Source organism: Rhinolophus sinicus, linkage group LG02 (assembly GCF_036562045.2).
Source record: "Rhinolophus sinicus isolate RSC01 linkage group LG02, ASM3656204v1, whole genome shotgun sequence".
NCBI lineage: Eukaryota > Metazoa > Chordata > Mammalia > Chiroptera > Rhinolophidae > Rhinolophus > Rhinolophus sinicus.
Window position 1 is genome coordinate 7,752,373 of NC_133752.1, and position 14,453 is coordinate 7,766,825.

Genomic DNA, 14,453 nt, shown 5'->3' on the forward strand with positions numbered 1-14,453 from the left:
ACAAAGGAAGGAGGAAGGAGTGACAGACTGCATAAAACTTGCAGAACATTTACCTCACCCCAGGCTAAATTCAACGGAAAATTTTAAACTTACTTATTTCAACCCTTGGAACATTCCTTAATGTCTCCTATTTAAGTCCCTATAATGAACAGGACTGTACCTAGTGGCCTCAGCTTTCTGAGGCTGCATTACATGGTATTTAAGGTCTGTTCCAGTTTCAAAGCCCAGGATGCTACAGGCAGAGTGGGTGGGAAAGAAGTCCCTGACCCCCCTCAAGACCAGCCCACGTCCCTTTGAGTCCCCACAGGATCCCGTGCTTAACTCACCTCTAAGAACCTGTCACACTAGTGTCACTGCCTACTTCCCTGCACAGCTGGACGCACAGCTATCTTCCCACCTCGACTATCTAACTTGGCATCCCCAGAGCCTAGGACAGTAGCAGCTGGTATAAAGTGTCCCAAGTTGGACGGAATGGTCAGTGACTGAGCTCAAAGCTTACACCTTCAAAGTTACCAACCATTTCTAACACGACCAGCACTCTCTGAAATCTGTCAGGAGAGAGTAGGTTTCATTTCCCTTTCAACCAAGTTCTAAACCAAAAACTAACTCATTTTACCTGAACAGTAAACTCAGTTATAAAAACAAAAGCTCCCTTGATTAAAGGGACCAGCTGGCTTGAACTGCCATGTGCTGCAAACCTCCGCAGTCAGATGAGAGATGAAGTGATGGTTTGTGCTATTACCCCATTCCATGCAAAAGAAAACTGAGGCTCAGAAGTAACTGTTTTCTAGAAGACACCCAAGTATCATGCAAGTTACTTAAATTCTGTGAACCTATTTGCTCATTTGTAAAATGCGGGTGATGAAAAAATACTTATTTCACAGGGTTGTTGTAAGGTATTCTTCATTTTCATTGACGAGAAACCTGAAGGTCAAAGAGTTCAGTAACGTGCAGATGTCAGCCACGCAGATGACACATGGGGCTAGTGGGCCACCCATTCCTCAGCTTCCTGCCTGTCTTCCTTGCCCATGAGAAACGGGTTTACAGTTTTAAGCTTTCAAACACAAGTTTGTTTTAGAGAGCTTGACCTGCAAGTTTGGTAAGTTATTTTGTGACATTCTGGAACCAAAACCATCTTTTGGAAGGTTGTCTTAAATGCACTCTACATACATTCATCTCTATAAAATGCTAAAATGTACAATTAGAGAGATTCTCACCCAAATCTTCTTCAGAAGAAACAGTGACCTCGAGGTCTCCTTCCTTCTGCAATGATTTTGTCATGCCATCTTCTGTGTTCTCAGCGGACGCCTGAGCAGTCCATTTGCCACTGGGCTCACCCCTTCTGGTCAAGTCCTGCTCGCCTGTAGGAGCTGGCAGGGCTACACTGTGGGCAGCCGAACAGGCTGAGCGGGAAGGCGCACTCTCTGCTTCTCCACCATTAACACATTTGGCAGTGGTGGTTTTCCAGTCACCCTCAGGCTGCCGCCGGGCAGGAGGGAGAGAGGATTGCTGTGTGGCAGCGTCTCCGACACGTGGCATGTCATTAGCTACGTTAGCACCCGTGCTCACGGCTGTCAAAGAGCGAATGCTGACAGAGGAGTCCTCAGTCATCTGCCCCGATGTGGGCTCTGGTCCCCTCCGGGGGACAGGTGCGTCAGCAGTCCTGGCCGAGCCCCTCGCCGCCAAACAGCTCGCCGTAGTGCTGTCCCTGCCCGTCCCTGCCTCAGGGCTTCCATCTCCTATGGGAACAGAGCTCACGGACACATCCTTGTTTGCCGGCGGGCCGCCTTCTGTGGAGAGCACACTGACGGACACCCTGTCGCACCCTTCCTCAGGACGCACTTCTTTCCTTCCTGTGACTGGCCCGGGACACCGACAGGTGTTCTCAGCCAGGAGGCTGGGCATAGGGACCTCACACTTGCTCTCCTTTGCAGAGGCCAGGCTATCTTTTCCTTCTGGGATGCTGGCAGTCAGCTGATTCTCCTCGGGCCTGTCTCGGCCGCTGGCGATGAGCACGCATTCGGCCGTGCTGGTGGAGATGATGGCAGCATCACTCGGGTCCTCCATTCTTGCAGCAGGGGGCTGGTCTGCATCTCGTGGGACAGTTCCCCTCATGATGGCTTCACGCCCCTCAGAGGTGCTTGTGGAGATCACGGTGGTGTCGCTTATCTCTTCAGCGGGTGTGACCAAGAGATGGCCCTCTTCCCGAGGGACGGCACTAGACACCGGGCCCTCGCAGTCTTCTCCTGAGCTTGTTGAGATGACAGCACTGCCATCCTTTTCTTCCATGGCTGCCGCAGACTGCTCGTTTGTACTCTCCGCACCCACGCCAGAAACAGAGGCCTCGCATTCTTCTGCGATGCTGGTGGAAATGAGCGCGTCGTCCCGGTCCTCCTTGCTAGTGGAGGCGTGAGGACTGGCAGCCTCTGTGGGTGCGCTGGGCATAGGCTCCTCGGGGCCGTCAGTGCTGAGCGAGACCGGGCCTTGCGCTCGGCCGTCCACAGCTGCAGCCGGCTGCTGACTTCCGGCCCGGGCGACAGTGGCTGCACTGGACACGGGCACCTCCAGCTCCTCCTCGATGCTTGTGGAAATCATGGCGCACTCGTCTTTGTCTTCGTTTCTCAGAGCAGTGGCCTGGCTGTCTTCTCCCGAAACTGCACTGGGCATGGGGGCCTCGAAGTCGTCTGTGTGCACGCGGGGGCCTTCCAGCCCTTCCTCTGCTCTCGGAGCACCTGAACGACCTTCTTGCATATCCACAATCGTGTCTGACTGCGCGGTGTAACCATTCGTCGTGCTGGTGGAAATCATCAAGCCTGTGCCTGGACTTTTGCCCCCAGCCAAACAAGCCTGGTTGCTGATATTGTCACTGGCTGTAGAAGCCATGAGGCCATCACACTCCTCATTTTTCACAGAGGTGATGACACCTTCCTCCTCTTTCTCACTGGGCGATGTGTGATGGACCTCATATTCTGGGACTGCCCCGGACACAACTGCCTCATAGCTGCCCCCCACCAGGCCAGTGGAAATAGTGGTGTCTCCAGCATTTTCTTTCCCGGTGAGCTGACTGTCGCTTTGACCTGAAGCCGCACTAGTCATGGGACCCTCGCCACCTTCAGGCTCGGGCGCCGCTTCAGCCTTTCTGCCCACGGCGCTGGTCACGCTGCTTTCAACAATCTCTTTTGCACTGGAGCAGATCTCGGTATCTTTACCTTCCTTCTCGGCACCACTCCTGCTATCGACGTCACTTTCATGTGCATTTACGATGGCCGCTCCGGCCTCAGCTGCCACATGCCCCTCTGCAGTCCCAATCGGACTGTCTCCCTCTTCTGCACTTTCACAGACGGAGACGCCTTCGCTTTCTTCCATCCCCGTGCAGGCTGAAGTGTGCCCGACTTCATTTCCTCGTCCAGTACTAGTGACAACACCCTCACCTTCATCATCCTCCTCTTTGGCACCCGTGCTGGTGACAATGCCTTCGTCATCACAGGGACCAGCGGCGACCGACGGTACATTAGTCACTTCTTTGGCTACTGTGCTGTCCATTGTACTCTCCCCATTTTCTTCAGATTCAGAACTTAGCGCAAAGCCTTCGCCGCTCTCCTCGGAACCGCTGCAGCTTGCAGGGCCCTCTCCATCCTCCTCCGTGATCCCTGTGCTGGTGACCGCACTTTCACCCTCCGTGCCGTCATTCACAGAACCATCTCCTTCTTGGGTGGCACTTGTTCCTGGTGGCGTGTCGTCGTCTCCCAGGACCACGGCTGCACCTGTAACAATGCGCTCCTCCTGCGGCCCTGCCCCAGTTCCTGAGCACATAACAAAGTGGTCGCTTCTCCTTTCTGCTCCTGTACATGTCACAGTTCCCTCAGTTTCTTTCTTGGGGCCCAATCTCGTCACTGTCCTCTGGAATCCATCTAGCTCCTCACTGCTTAATGAGCCCTCTCGTATTTCGGTCCCAGCACTCGTTACGGCTCCATCGCTTTCAATTTCACTAATGAAGGTACCAGTTCCTTCGACTATTTCTGAGTGTCTACTGGAAGAGCCGTCACATTTTTCTTCAGAGCCGGCACTGGTCACAGCATCATCTTTCTCCTCTGTCACAGCACTGTTGACACTGTCTCCAATGGGAGCTGCCTGAGGCACGGGGTCTGCAGCTCGTCCTTCAGCTCCGGCCACAGCACACTCTCCACTTTCTCCTTCCTTGGTGCTGGTGAGGCAAGTTTCGCTTTCGGCGAATCCCTCTGTGACCACGCCCCCACCCTCTTCGGCTGCCGCAAAAACAGTGCCTTCGCTGGCTTCTGCCCCAACCCGGAGAGGATTGTTTCTGCAGCACGCGCCTGTTATGAGGCCTTCATCGGCCTCGATGCTTGTGCAAGGCACAGCCACCTGCCCCGCACCGGCTTCTGAAGACGTGGTGGTGGCATTCCCGGCTTTCACCGGGTCTCCAGTAATGCCGCTGTCCTTCCCTTCAGTACTAGTGGCCACAGAAGCCTTTTCTGCTCGAGCAGACCCAGCCGCATTCTCAGGCTGTCCACTCCTTTGGTGTAAAGCAGATGCTGCAGCGTTCCTTCCAGCACTGGTGTCCACCTCACTGCTCTCATGCCTTCTTTCAACAACAGCTGGCGTGTTTTCTACGTCACCTGGCTCTCCACTGTGCTTCAGTTCAACAGTTTTAGCATCTTTTTCAGTGGTCACACCTGCAGCAATGCCATCCTTCTTGCCATTTTCGACCACAGTTCTCACTGCATGCTTTGAAGTGGGCTCTGTACTTAAGCCACTTTCTTTCCTGGCCATGGCCACCAAGCCACCGTCTTTGTTAACACTCTCATGTTCCATAATTGTGCCTGTTAACTCGCTACCAAAAGGCATGCTCACTTCTCCTGGCTTCCTGTGCGGTGCGGTGGCCTGGTAACCTGCTGGAATGTGCCTTTTGCTATCTGTACTTGCTTTTGCTGCAGTATCAGCTGTGGAAATCGTACCGCCTTCTTTGCTGTCACTTGTCCTAGGGACCTCTGATTCGCCAACAGTCAGACTTTGGTTAGGGGAACCAGTGTGGTCCGCAGGGGAGGTGCTGGCTGGGCCACCTTCTAACACAGTTCTTTTGTCAATGATAGGAATTACATCTGACTCATGAGGTTGTTTCTGAGGCACAACAGTCCCTGAACTTAAGGACGGTGAGGGGTTTAAATCTGTGGAATGTTCAAGAACAGAGTTTCCCTGAGCAACACGCTCTTCAGTGGGTCTTGCGTTTTTCAAATTCTTTTGTGCCCCGTCACTTTCTGATGGGGCACGAGGTAACATCCTCTGACTCGTTTCAGAGTCTACATTCATTTCACGAGTTTCTTGTTGACTGGGTTCTTTCTCCCTGGGACTTAGCTTGGACACAGCACTTTGGACATGCACTTTCCTGGTCAGGATGCTCTTATGGTCAGCGTGCTTTTCAGAATTACTAGCAACTGTCCCACGTCCCGATTTACACACTGGAGCTGCTGTCTTTGCGTCTACTGTGGAAGTTCTTAAATCACCCTTTAGAACTGTGGCTGTAGTTTTTTGTTTCATCACATTGTCAGAGTCCATATCTTGCTGAGAACTATTACTGCTGCTCTCCTGGGTTTTAGATACTTCAGATGCATTTTCAACAGCAGGCTCAGCATCAGTTTCCATTGGCTCTTGTTCAGGGATCAATGTGGTATCGCCACTTTTTTTTGGTCTCTGAAGGGAGGAACAAGTGGGAGTGCCCAAAGTGTTTGCTGCAAGTTTTTCTTCTCCTTTGGTCATTTCTTGGGATAAGCTTCCTCTTCGATTTTCACACGATCTTCTACTTAATTTCCTTTCTATGACTGAACTAATCCCTCTGGCTTTGTCATGATTACTGTCCACTTCTTTACCATCATCTGATTTATTTTCTTCCTTCTTTTTCACGTCCTTACTGCTGTGCTTTAAGCTTCTGCTTTTGTGCCCATCTGATAACTTCCTCTCAAGTCTGGAGGAGCTTGCATCTTTGTCACCCTTACACTTCTCCTTTGCTAACGGTGGCTTAGCTCTGTGACTGGCGTCCTTCTGCGTACCGTGTGCTGAACAAGCAGCACTCTCTAATACAGGTTCAACGCCAGCTTCCTCAGAAGATTTGTCCTCAACTTTAGACTTTCGCTGTCTATCTGGGTCATTTTCTTCTGTGTACTTTTCCTTCTCTGGTTTTGGAGTGGCCGTCTGTTTTGTGGCACCTTCTTGTAATTCTGTTTCAATGACTTTCAACTGTTTGCCTTGACTTTTGGATTTCGACTTGAACCCAAGTTTCTCTTCTAACAAGCTCTTTGTTCTTCGCTTCTCCTTGTGGACAACCTCTTCTGGTTTTGAATTACTATCTAAGTTGGTCGAGTCCATATCACACTTATCCTCTGAATAACTTTCACTTCTTCTCTGTAATGTGACTCCATGCTGCTTGGAACTCAGAGAATCTTTCTGAATTTTGGAATCACTTGATCTTCTTGATTTGTGCTCTGTCTTAGTTTTTTCAGTTGACAGGTGTCTTTCTTTTTTGTTGTTTTCTTTACGAACATTCTCATCTGTTTTTATAATATATTCAGAAACTGGCTTTCCATCTTTGCCTAAAACTGATAATTTCCTTTCATTCCTATGTTTACTTTTTCGTTCAGCTTTATCATCTAAGGAGAGTTTAGTCTGTTGACTTTGCTTCTGAATACTTTCATCTACTTTTAAACCTTTTTCAGAAGAGTGAAGCTCAGTGTCATCACCTGTTTTATGTACACTGTCCCCTTTATGTTTATGTTTCATGGATAATTTGTCTTCTGACAGAATTTTTTCTTTTTCAGGCTTCTCCTTAGAGGATTTCACTTCTTTCTTCAGTAGGTTTTTCACATGTGGTGTTTCAGAATCATCTTTCTTTAGATGCTTTTCATTTCTAAGTGTGCTTTTCTGTTTCTGGGGTTCTTCTGTGCCCATTTCTGAGCGTTCCAATTGCCTTTTTCCATCTCGCGTGTCAGTCTCTTCCTGTGCCCCTTCCATCACAACAGGGGTAGATGTCCGTCTTTTATGTTCTCTTTCGATTTTGGATTCATTTTTGTTTTCATCAGCTGAATGCAAAGACTCCGAGAGTCTCCGGGTAGGTTTACTTGGTTCACTTTTTACATGAACATGCTTGGAATCCTTTGAAGAAGACACCTTTTCCTTTTCACAATGCTGTGAAGAAAATAAAGGTTAAAATATGAGAAAGTTAATTTTTACACTCAAATTTAACATCTGGGTGCATTTAATATGTTGAATGCTATCACATGTTTTACACCTTACTTAATCTTTGCAAGCAGCCTGTGGTAGGGATTATGAACTTAATTTTATGCACCAGGAAAGTGAAGCTCAGCACGATTCAATAACTTGACGAATTTAGATGATCTCATTACAAGTCTAGTGCTCTTCCTGCTACACTACAGGCATCATTATAGAGACTCGTTATTTCTCCGGGTATTTGTCCATGCATTTAGGCTTTCTTTAACTCTCCATCATATACCCTATGGTAGTTCATAAACATAAACAGAATGAATGACAATCCAAGTGCTTTTCAGGCCAAAAGCACACCTAATGTTGAAGGCAATTTAAAATTTTATACTGAAACAAAGGTTTCCTATATTTTAATTTAGAAACCAGATTTATGAGGACCTCATGAATTTAGCTACTTGGTAGACACGCCAGTTAGGAAGTTTCAAATGCACACAATAACTCTCAGTAGTAGGAACCATGTTCCATAAAATGTATGTGTATGGTCATGTAGCCAAGGAAAGATACTGAGAGGTCATCGCATCTGAACCTACCCCTAAGCCCCAAAGTATGGCCGTAGTAGATTCTTAATGTTAATGAGTGGATGCTGACTAAACACACTTAATAAAGACTCACTGACTACTAGGTATAATTATCCTTATTCACAGAATGGTTTAAAGTCCTCAGAAAAACCTGTGTCTCTGGGGTCAGCTTACCCCTGCATCTCCTTAGAATTTAACACAAAGATGAATGTATTTTTACTAAGATAGGGATCAGGATGTAATCAAACCTTTAAAAATACTTTAAAATTAAATTCCTTAAAGAAAGAACTAAAAGGGATTTCATCAATCTAATTTTGCAGTAAATTCTAACCAATTAATGTGAATAAAATTTTGAGATCATTTGTCAAAAAAATGTATCATCTAATAAAGTTAAATATTTAAAAATATGCCATTAAAATATCAGGACATACTGAAATATGCCTTAAACTTCTGAATAAAGAAATCAAGAATATTTACTGGCTATGAATAGTCACTACATTATTAGTTTTCTTCCTTAGAAGTATTAAGATAGTTCAGCAATAGAATTACATGTTTGGCATTATAAATAAGGATTTAAAAACCAATGAAAGCAAAGTTTATCCCAAGAAGATACTCCAAAAAGGGAAACAAATGTATTCATTGCACATATTTTTACTATTTAAAAGGATCAAATTTTGGAAACGATCTAAGTGCTCAACTAAAGGTAATGCCTATATTATGGTATATCCATTTTATATTAGAGGATGCAATTATTAAATATAATAATTAGGAAGCTTACAAGTAACATGAGATGAGTAAGAGTGAATGTTACTAACATTTTGCAAGATCATATTCACTCAATAAAATTATGTACATATGTGGATAAGGAATGAAGGAGAATGAAACAGATGATTTGTTATGGAGGAGAGATTTTAGTCAGCCAACCCCCTTTATTTTTTCATTATTATTACTGGCAATTTTGTTACTGCCAATATAAGGGGGGGCAGGGAGCAGAAAAGTAGCTACTATCTAGATAAATGACCATATGCATCAACTTGCCAAAACGAGGAATTCAGATCATAACAGGATGCGGGTTCAACAATACGGAACGTAAGAGATTTTTATTTAACTTGGAAAAGTGAAAATTGCATTCTAACTTTTACGCCAAAGAACCAAATGGCCTATATCTAACAAAAGAGCATTTAAAATGGGCGTTTATTAATTAAGACACACCTCACTCATTCTGAGGCTTTCTTTGGAATCTTCTTCAGCTTGCTGTTTCTTTTTAGAATTCTCTTCAACATTCCTATGTGGGGGAAAAAGTCAAATATGAACTTGGAATCAAATGTAAGAAATTTTCAGGAAGGTTAAAAAAAGGAAAAGCTTAGCTTTTCCTTTTCTATAAACACTTGACCCATAAATAGAGACTTGTTACATTTCAACTGAAATCCTATTCTTAGTCAACAGAGAACAGAATCCCAAATGTGACATGGAGTACTTTTGGTGTTAAAGAAAAATATCCTTGAAACAAAAATTCCTGAATTGCTGTTCTAAACGAAATAGTTTATGAGCTATGATTACATTTTGAAAGTCTTACCATCTTTGAGTAAACAGGGTAGTCTTATTTATTCAGACCAATAGGAAGGAGGTATAATAAGGAAACTGAGAGCTGACTCCTCTCACTGAGTTCTGCAAATTACTGATTCAGCTACCTTGAAGTCTGATAAATTTACTTAATTGCAGCTTAATGGAATAGCAAACTGCATTTGGCCGATAGCTCATGTGACTTCATAGCCACTCTGTATCTTCAGCTTTCTAATTCTTACAGCATTAACTATAATAATGCAGTGTTAAAAAGAATTTGGTACAGCACTCTGGTTTATGGGGAGAAGCATGGGATACTGGTGAAGACAATTGCCTGGAAAGACAAAAATGGACACAATCACTGTAAATAAGGGGTTACTGAATGACCAGAATGGGGGTACTTCCTGAGTAAGTCTAGAGGGTCCATAAACCCTCTGAAACTCTAGGAGCAGCTGTCTGTTTATGCACACGCTTTTTTTTCTGAGGAGAGACTCCAAAGCTCCTATCAGACTATCAAAACAGTCTGGGACATCCCAAAAAAGATTAAGATGAACACTTTGAAATATTATAGATATTAACACAATGAATTATAACTAAAAACAAAACTCTAAGGTCTTTAATAAACATGCAACAACATACACACTCAAGGTCTGGCTCTTTCCTGTCGTTTTCAATGGCTCTCTTCGGAAAGCATGCTGGGAGAATGTTACAATGGGAAAGTTGCCAGATAAAATATGTACCTTGAATCTTTTTTTCTTTTTTTGCTTAGGGCTACTTTTTTCTCTAGAACTTTCCGTTCTTTAAGGACTTCTTTAATTCTGGGGGCTTTAGGTTCCAAACTCTTTGCTGATGATTCTTCTAAATCCACACTATTTTTGCCTAGGAAAGAAGCAATCAATAAACAAACTGTATTTCAGAACAGAGTTTTCTAAACAGTATAATATTTATTTTTCATTAAGATTTTCTAATCACTGTGAAAATGCAAAATGGCTTTAACATCCTTACACTGTGCTGGAATAATGTGTAGATAGAAAAGTCTTATCTTTTATTTCAAACGCTTATATACGAGTATGTGTATGTATTTGTATATTACACAGGAACAGTATGCACAAGAAGTTCAAGTTTGTTCAATGAAATATTGCAGAAACGTGTTTGACATTTGAGTTAACATAAAGCAGAGATTAATTCCATTAATATCACTAGTAAGGCTCAATTACTCATGAGTTAACAATCCGCTCTGCAGTGATAACTCATTCCACAGCCACTGGAAAGTAAACTGCTAAGACGTAAGTTGTGTAAGCTCATTTCTGTTTAATTGAGATACAGTAATATCATTTAAAAAAAAGTCACTAAACACATCCGATTAAAAAGGAAAGCTTCCACACCTGAAAACAGATCATTTAAAAAATATATAACAGCTTTACTGAGATATAATTCAGATCATTTTACTTTACAATCCTATCTCGTAACATAAACATCTAGAAAATAATGGAGGATGTAAGATAGTTTAAAAACATTAAAGTTAACATCTCCTATACCTTGACTCTTAGCTTTTGTAGACTTTGTCTTTTCTGCTTTCTGTTTTCGTTTTTCTTCCAGTTTCTCTCTATTAATTTGCCTTCTTAAAAGCCTCTCTTCTTTTTCTTTAGCCTAAAACCACAAAATATTCACAATAATTCTGATTATCAGGCAAAAGCAAAACACTCAAAAAAATACGTTGGCCCTTCAAATGTTCTTACAAATTAATGGGATGTGCAAAATCTGGAAGCTACACAATTTGGAAGCTAACAGAATAACAACAGAGTGAAAATTTTCTATTACTCTTTTAGAATGCCATTAATTTAAAGAATGGGGAAAGTATCGTTTTGAGGAATGGTGGTTTAATAAACTGGTTACTTGAATTAAAAGGAAAATTGTGAAAACATCTATGAGCATCCAGTGAACATAGGTAGGTCTCCATAATTTTTTGATTATCCTTAAAAGAGCAAGTTGAAATGTAGAGTCAAGTGACAGGCAAGTCCTACAGCAAATGTGACGTGCTGGTTATACACTCAGGACCCATTTTGGGTGTCGGACTCTCTGTTGTGGAATGCAGGGAGAAGCCCGTGATTGTGTTACTCCCACTGCCCCTTTCAGGCTCACAACTGTCTCAAAGTGCCAAAGGCAGAACTTCTGATCAAGCCAGCTTTTCCTGAGTAAAGCCACTATTAGCACTGGGTGTACGTCATTCAAATCGTTTTTCTATGAAATAACATTTCCTAACATGTGCAACTTTTCTAACATGTGCAACTTCTCATATTTTAATGTTTCATATTTTAATGTTTCTGAAAAGACATCTTAAAACTGATGTACACGTACAATGAGGTAACAGTTTTTTCCTGTCAAAAGCTATTGTTAATCCAATGACACATCTCTGAAGGACTTACAAATCCAGTAACTATGTGGGCTGTACTTCCTTCTTAACGTTACGTGAGTGGCTGCACATCACGTGCTTGTATGGCTCTATTCATACTTGATTCAAACATTTCCACACCATGAAACCCTCAGGTTCTTACCAGTTTTCACTACTATTAATCACGATGACGTGAACCCGTGTCCCATGTTTATGTCTATTCTGCCTGGGTGCATGACAACGGTCCTGAAGGAAGAACCTGTATGTCACTATTGCATATGCTCACCAGTACCCTGTACTCAAAGACTAGTCAAGTTTGTCAACCTGATTTAAATGTGGAAATAGTAACAGACCAAAAATGACTCACAATCGACTGTCGCCGCTGTTCTACAGTAAGTTCGTCATCAGAATCACTGTAATACTTGGAGTACAGATACGGCTTGTGGACATAAGCGTGCCGCACACTTTTTGCTTTTCCTTCACTGGGATCACTGGTTTGAGTTTTTGTTTTATTCTGCTTGTTCTTTTCTTCATCTAGAAGAAAGTCAATAGAAAGAGGATTAAGTTGATCAACATCGAGCAGCAGTACAACGTACTTCAAGTTTATCTGAACAACAGGGGAAACACCAGTGAGCGAAATTCAAACGGACATCTTTAACGGCTATAATCTGTATCTTAATTTATTTCTCAACCATCAGCTTCTCACACATAAAGGAAGATGGCACAGAACAATTAAACCTTATAGTTATTTATGTCTTCCTGGCAAATCTCATTTGTATGTCAGTGGACTGTTAAAGTGATCAAACTCACTTGAAGCCGTACTGGAGGGAGATTTTCATGACCACCCATGAGTCTCTCATTTGTGGAAGAGGCAAGAATCAGTAACCGGCCCTACCAAGGATACACTGAACTCCCTCCACCTTAAGGAGACGATTTGCTTCCGTGACATAGAGAGAGGAAGGAAACTGTAAACAAGGTTTTCATTTCCCACCATTTGGTCCTCTCAAAATAGCCATCTTCTTAGGTTTTGAATCCTACACATACAAAATCTCGCCCTATCCAGAAAAACACTTGAAAAGACCCCCCAAAGCACCTAGAATTAGAATTTCGTTAGGCTGGCACCAGAGGTGTGCGCACGGGTGAGCAGCACTCTTCCTACACACACAGATGCGTAGATCTGAACAGTTGGGGGCGCTGCTGCTGCTTTTTTGGGTTGGTGACTTAGTTTTCTCCGGCTACTAAGAATGAAAAATGAGGGACTCTGAGAAATCCATCTGTAGTATTAACACGTTGCGTATGGCGGGGTTTAAATCCCTCATACCCCTCTGTTCCGGCAGGTTTTTAAAAGAAACTACTTTAAAATGCACTCTTCTCTTTAAAGCGTAAATGCTTCTGTCATTTATTATTTTTCTATGGAATTTTTTAGGATTTACTCACCTACGATGTTAGTAATCCCTCCTGGTGTGATACTGCAGAAAGCAGCTTCCTTTGTTATTAACGAAACACAAATAATTCAATAAAAATGCAAAGTAAAAAGAGTCAACAGTAAAAACGAGAATTCTCGTTATCCGTCCTTAACGCATGGCTCAGGAAAAAAACGAAGCTTCTCGTGATCCGTACGCAACGTGTTAAATGCTTCTACTTTTCCCCCTCTAAAATTTTCTAAGTATTCTATCCAATAGCCAGCATCAAATTTACAAGATGCTATTTATTACAGGCAATTGCAAATAATATTCAATATTTTGGATTTTTAAAACCGGTCATAAACAGAATTTCATCACGTGGTAAAGAGCTGCCTAAGGTGCTGGTTAAGCCCAGACTCAGGTCTGAAATTGGCACTGGTGCTCGCTCATTAGCCACGTGTCCCTGGACAAGACATCTTCCCTCGGGGACTTTATTTGTCCACCTGGACCTACTTCCCAGGGTTGTGGTGAAGGTTATGGCTGTTATTACACAGAATAGTGTACTAAGTTATTAGCACAGTGCCTGGAACACAGGACGTACTTCATAAGGGTTAGTGAAAAATCCCACTGTAAAATGAGGTCCGGGTTTTGTCCTTGGCTCCTGGGAGGTGATCTTTAAGCCTTTGGAAGGCCAGGCCTGACACAAGTGTTTCTGTTAGCTGAGGGGTCTTGCGTCAAGCCAAAGCATCTGACAGTGTGATTTGGGGTGGGGGCTTTGGGTCACGGAGTACCAGCCTGACCTCCAGAGGCACCGGAGACTGAGAGGAGACACATGGGTGGTCAACTAGGACACGATGGAGCCCCAATAAAAACAGTGCACATCGAAGCTCGGGTGAGCTTCCCTGGTTGGCAACAATCTGTGCGCACTCTCAGACACGGATGCCGGGAAAGAGACCCTGCCCACGGCTCCGCAGGTGAGTGACAACCTGACGCTCTGTGTGTGGGACTTTCCTGGACTCTGGCCTCTGCACCTCTTCCCCTGGCTGATTTTAATTGGTGTCCTTTAGCTGTAATAAACTATTAACAGTGAGTTTAACAGATTTCACTGAGTTCTGGGAGTCCTTCTAGCAAATTATCAAACCTAAGGGTGGTCTTGTGAACCTGAAACTTACAATTAGTGTCAAAAGTGAGGGGAGTTTTGTGGACTGTGCTCCCTCAAATCACACACACACACACACACACACACACACACACACCACCTTCATGTACATCACCTCATCTAAA

General features: G+C 43.7%; 1 protein-coding gene across 2 annotated transcripts in view; it reads right to left on the minus strand.

Annotated features, from left to right (window-relative positions):
- Positions 1-14,453, minus strand: part of BOD1L1 (biorientation of chromosomes in cell division 1 like 1) — a 51,556-nt gene that overhangs the window by 24,917 nt on the left and 12,186 nt on the right. For both annotated transcript variants that reach the window (XM_074321445.1, XM_074321440.1), the window contains exons 6-10: positions 12,134-12,300; positions 10,913-11,024; positions 10,115-10,253; positions 9,024-9,096; positions 1,218-7,197 (exon numbers count right to left, since the gene is read on the minus strand). In XM_074321445.1, coding sequence (XP_074177546.1) covers positions 1,218-7,197; positions 9,024-9,096; positions 10,115-10,253; positions 10,913-11,024; positions 12,134-12,300 — 6,471 coding nt within the window. The remainder of the gene's footprint in view (positions 1-1,217; positions 7,198-9,023; positions 9,097-10,114; positions 10,254-10,912; positions 11,025-12,133; positions 12,301-14,453) is intronic.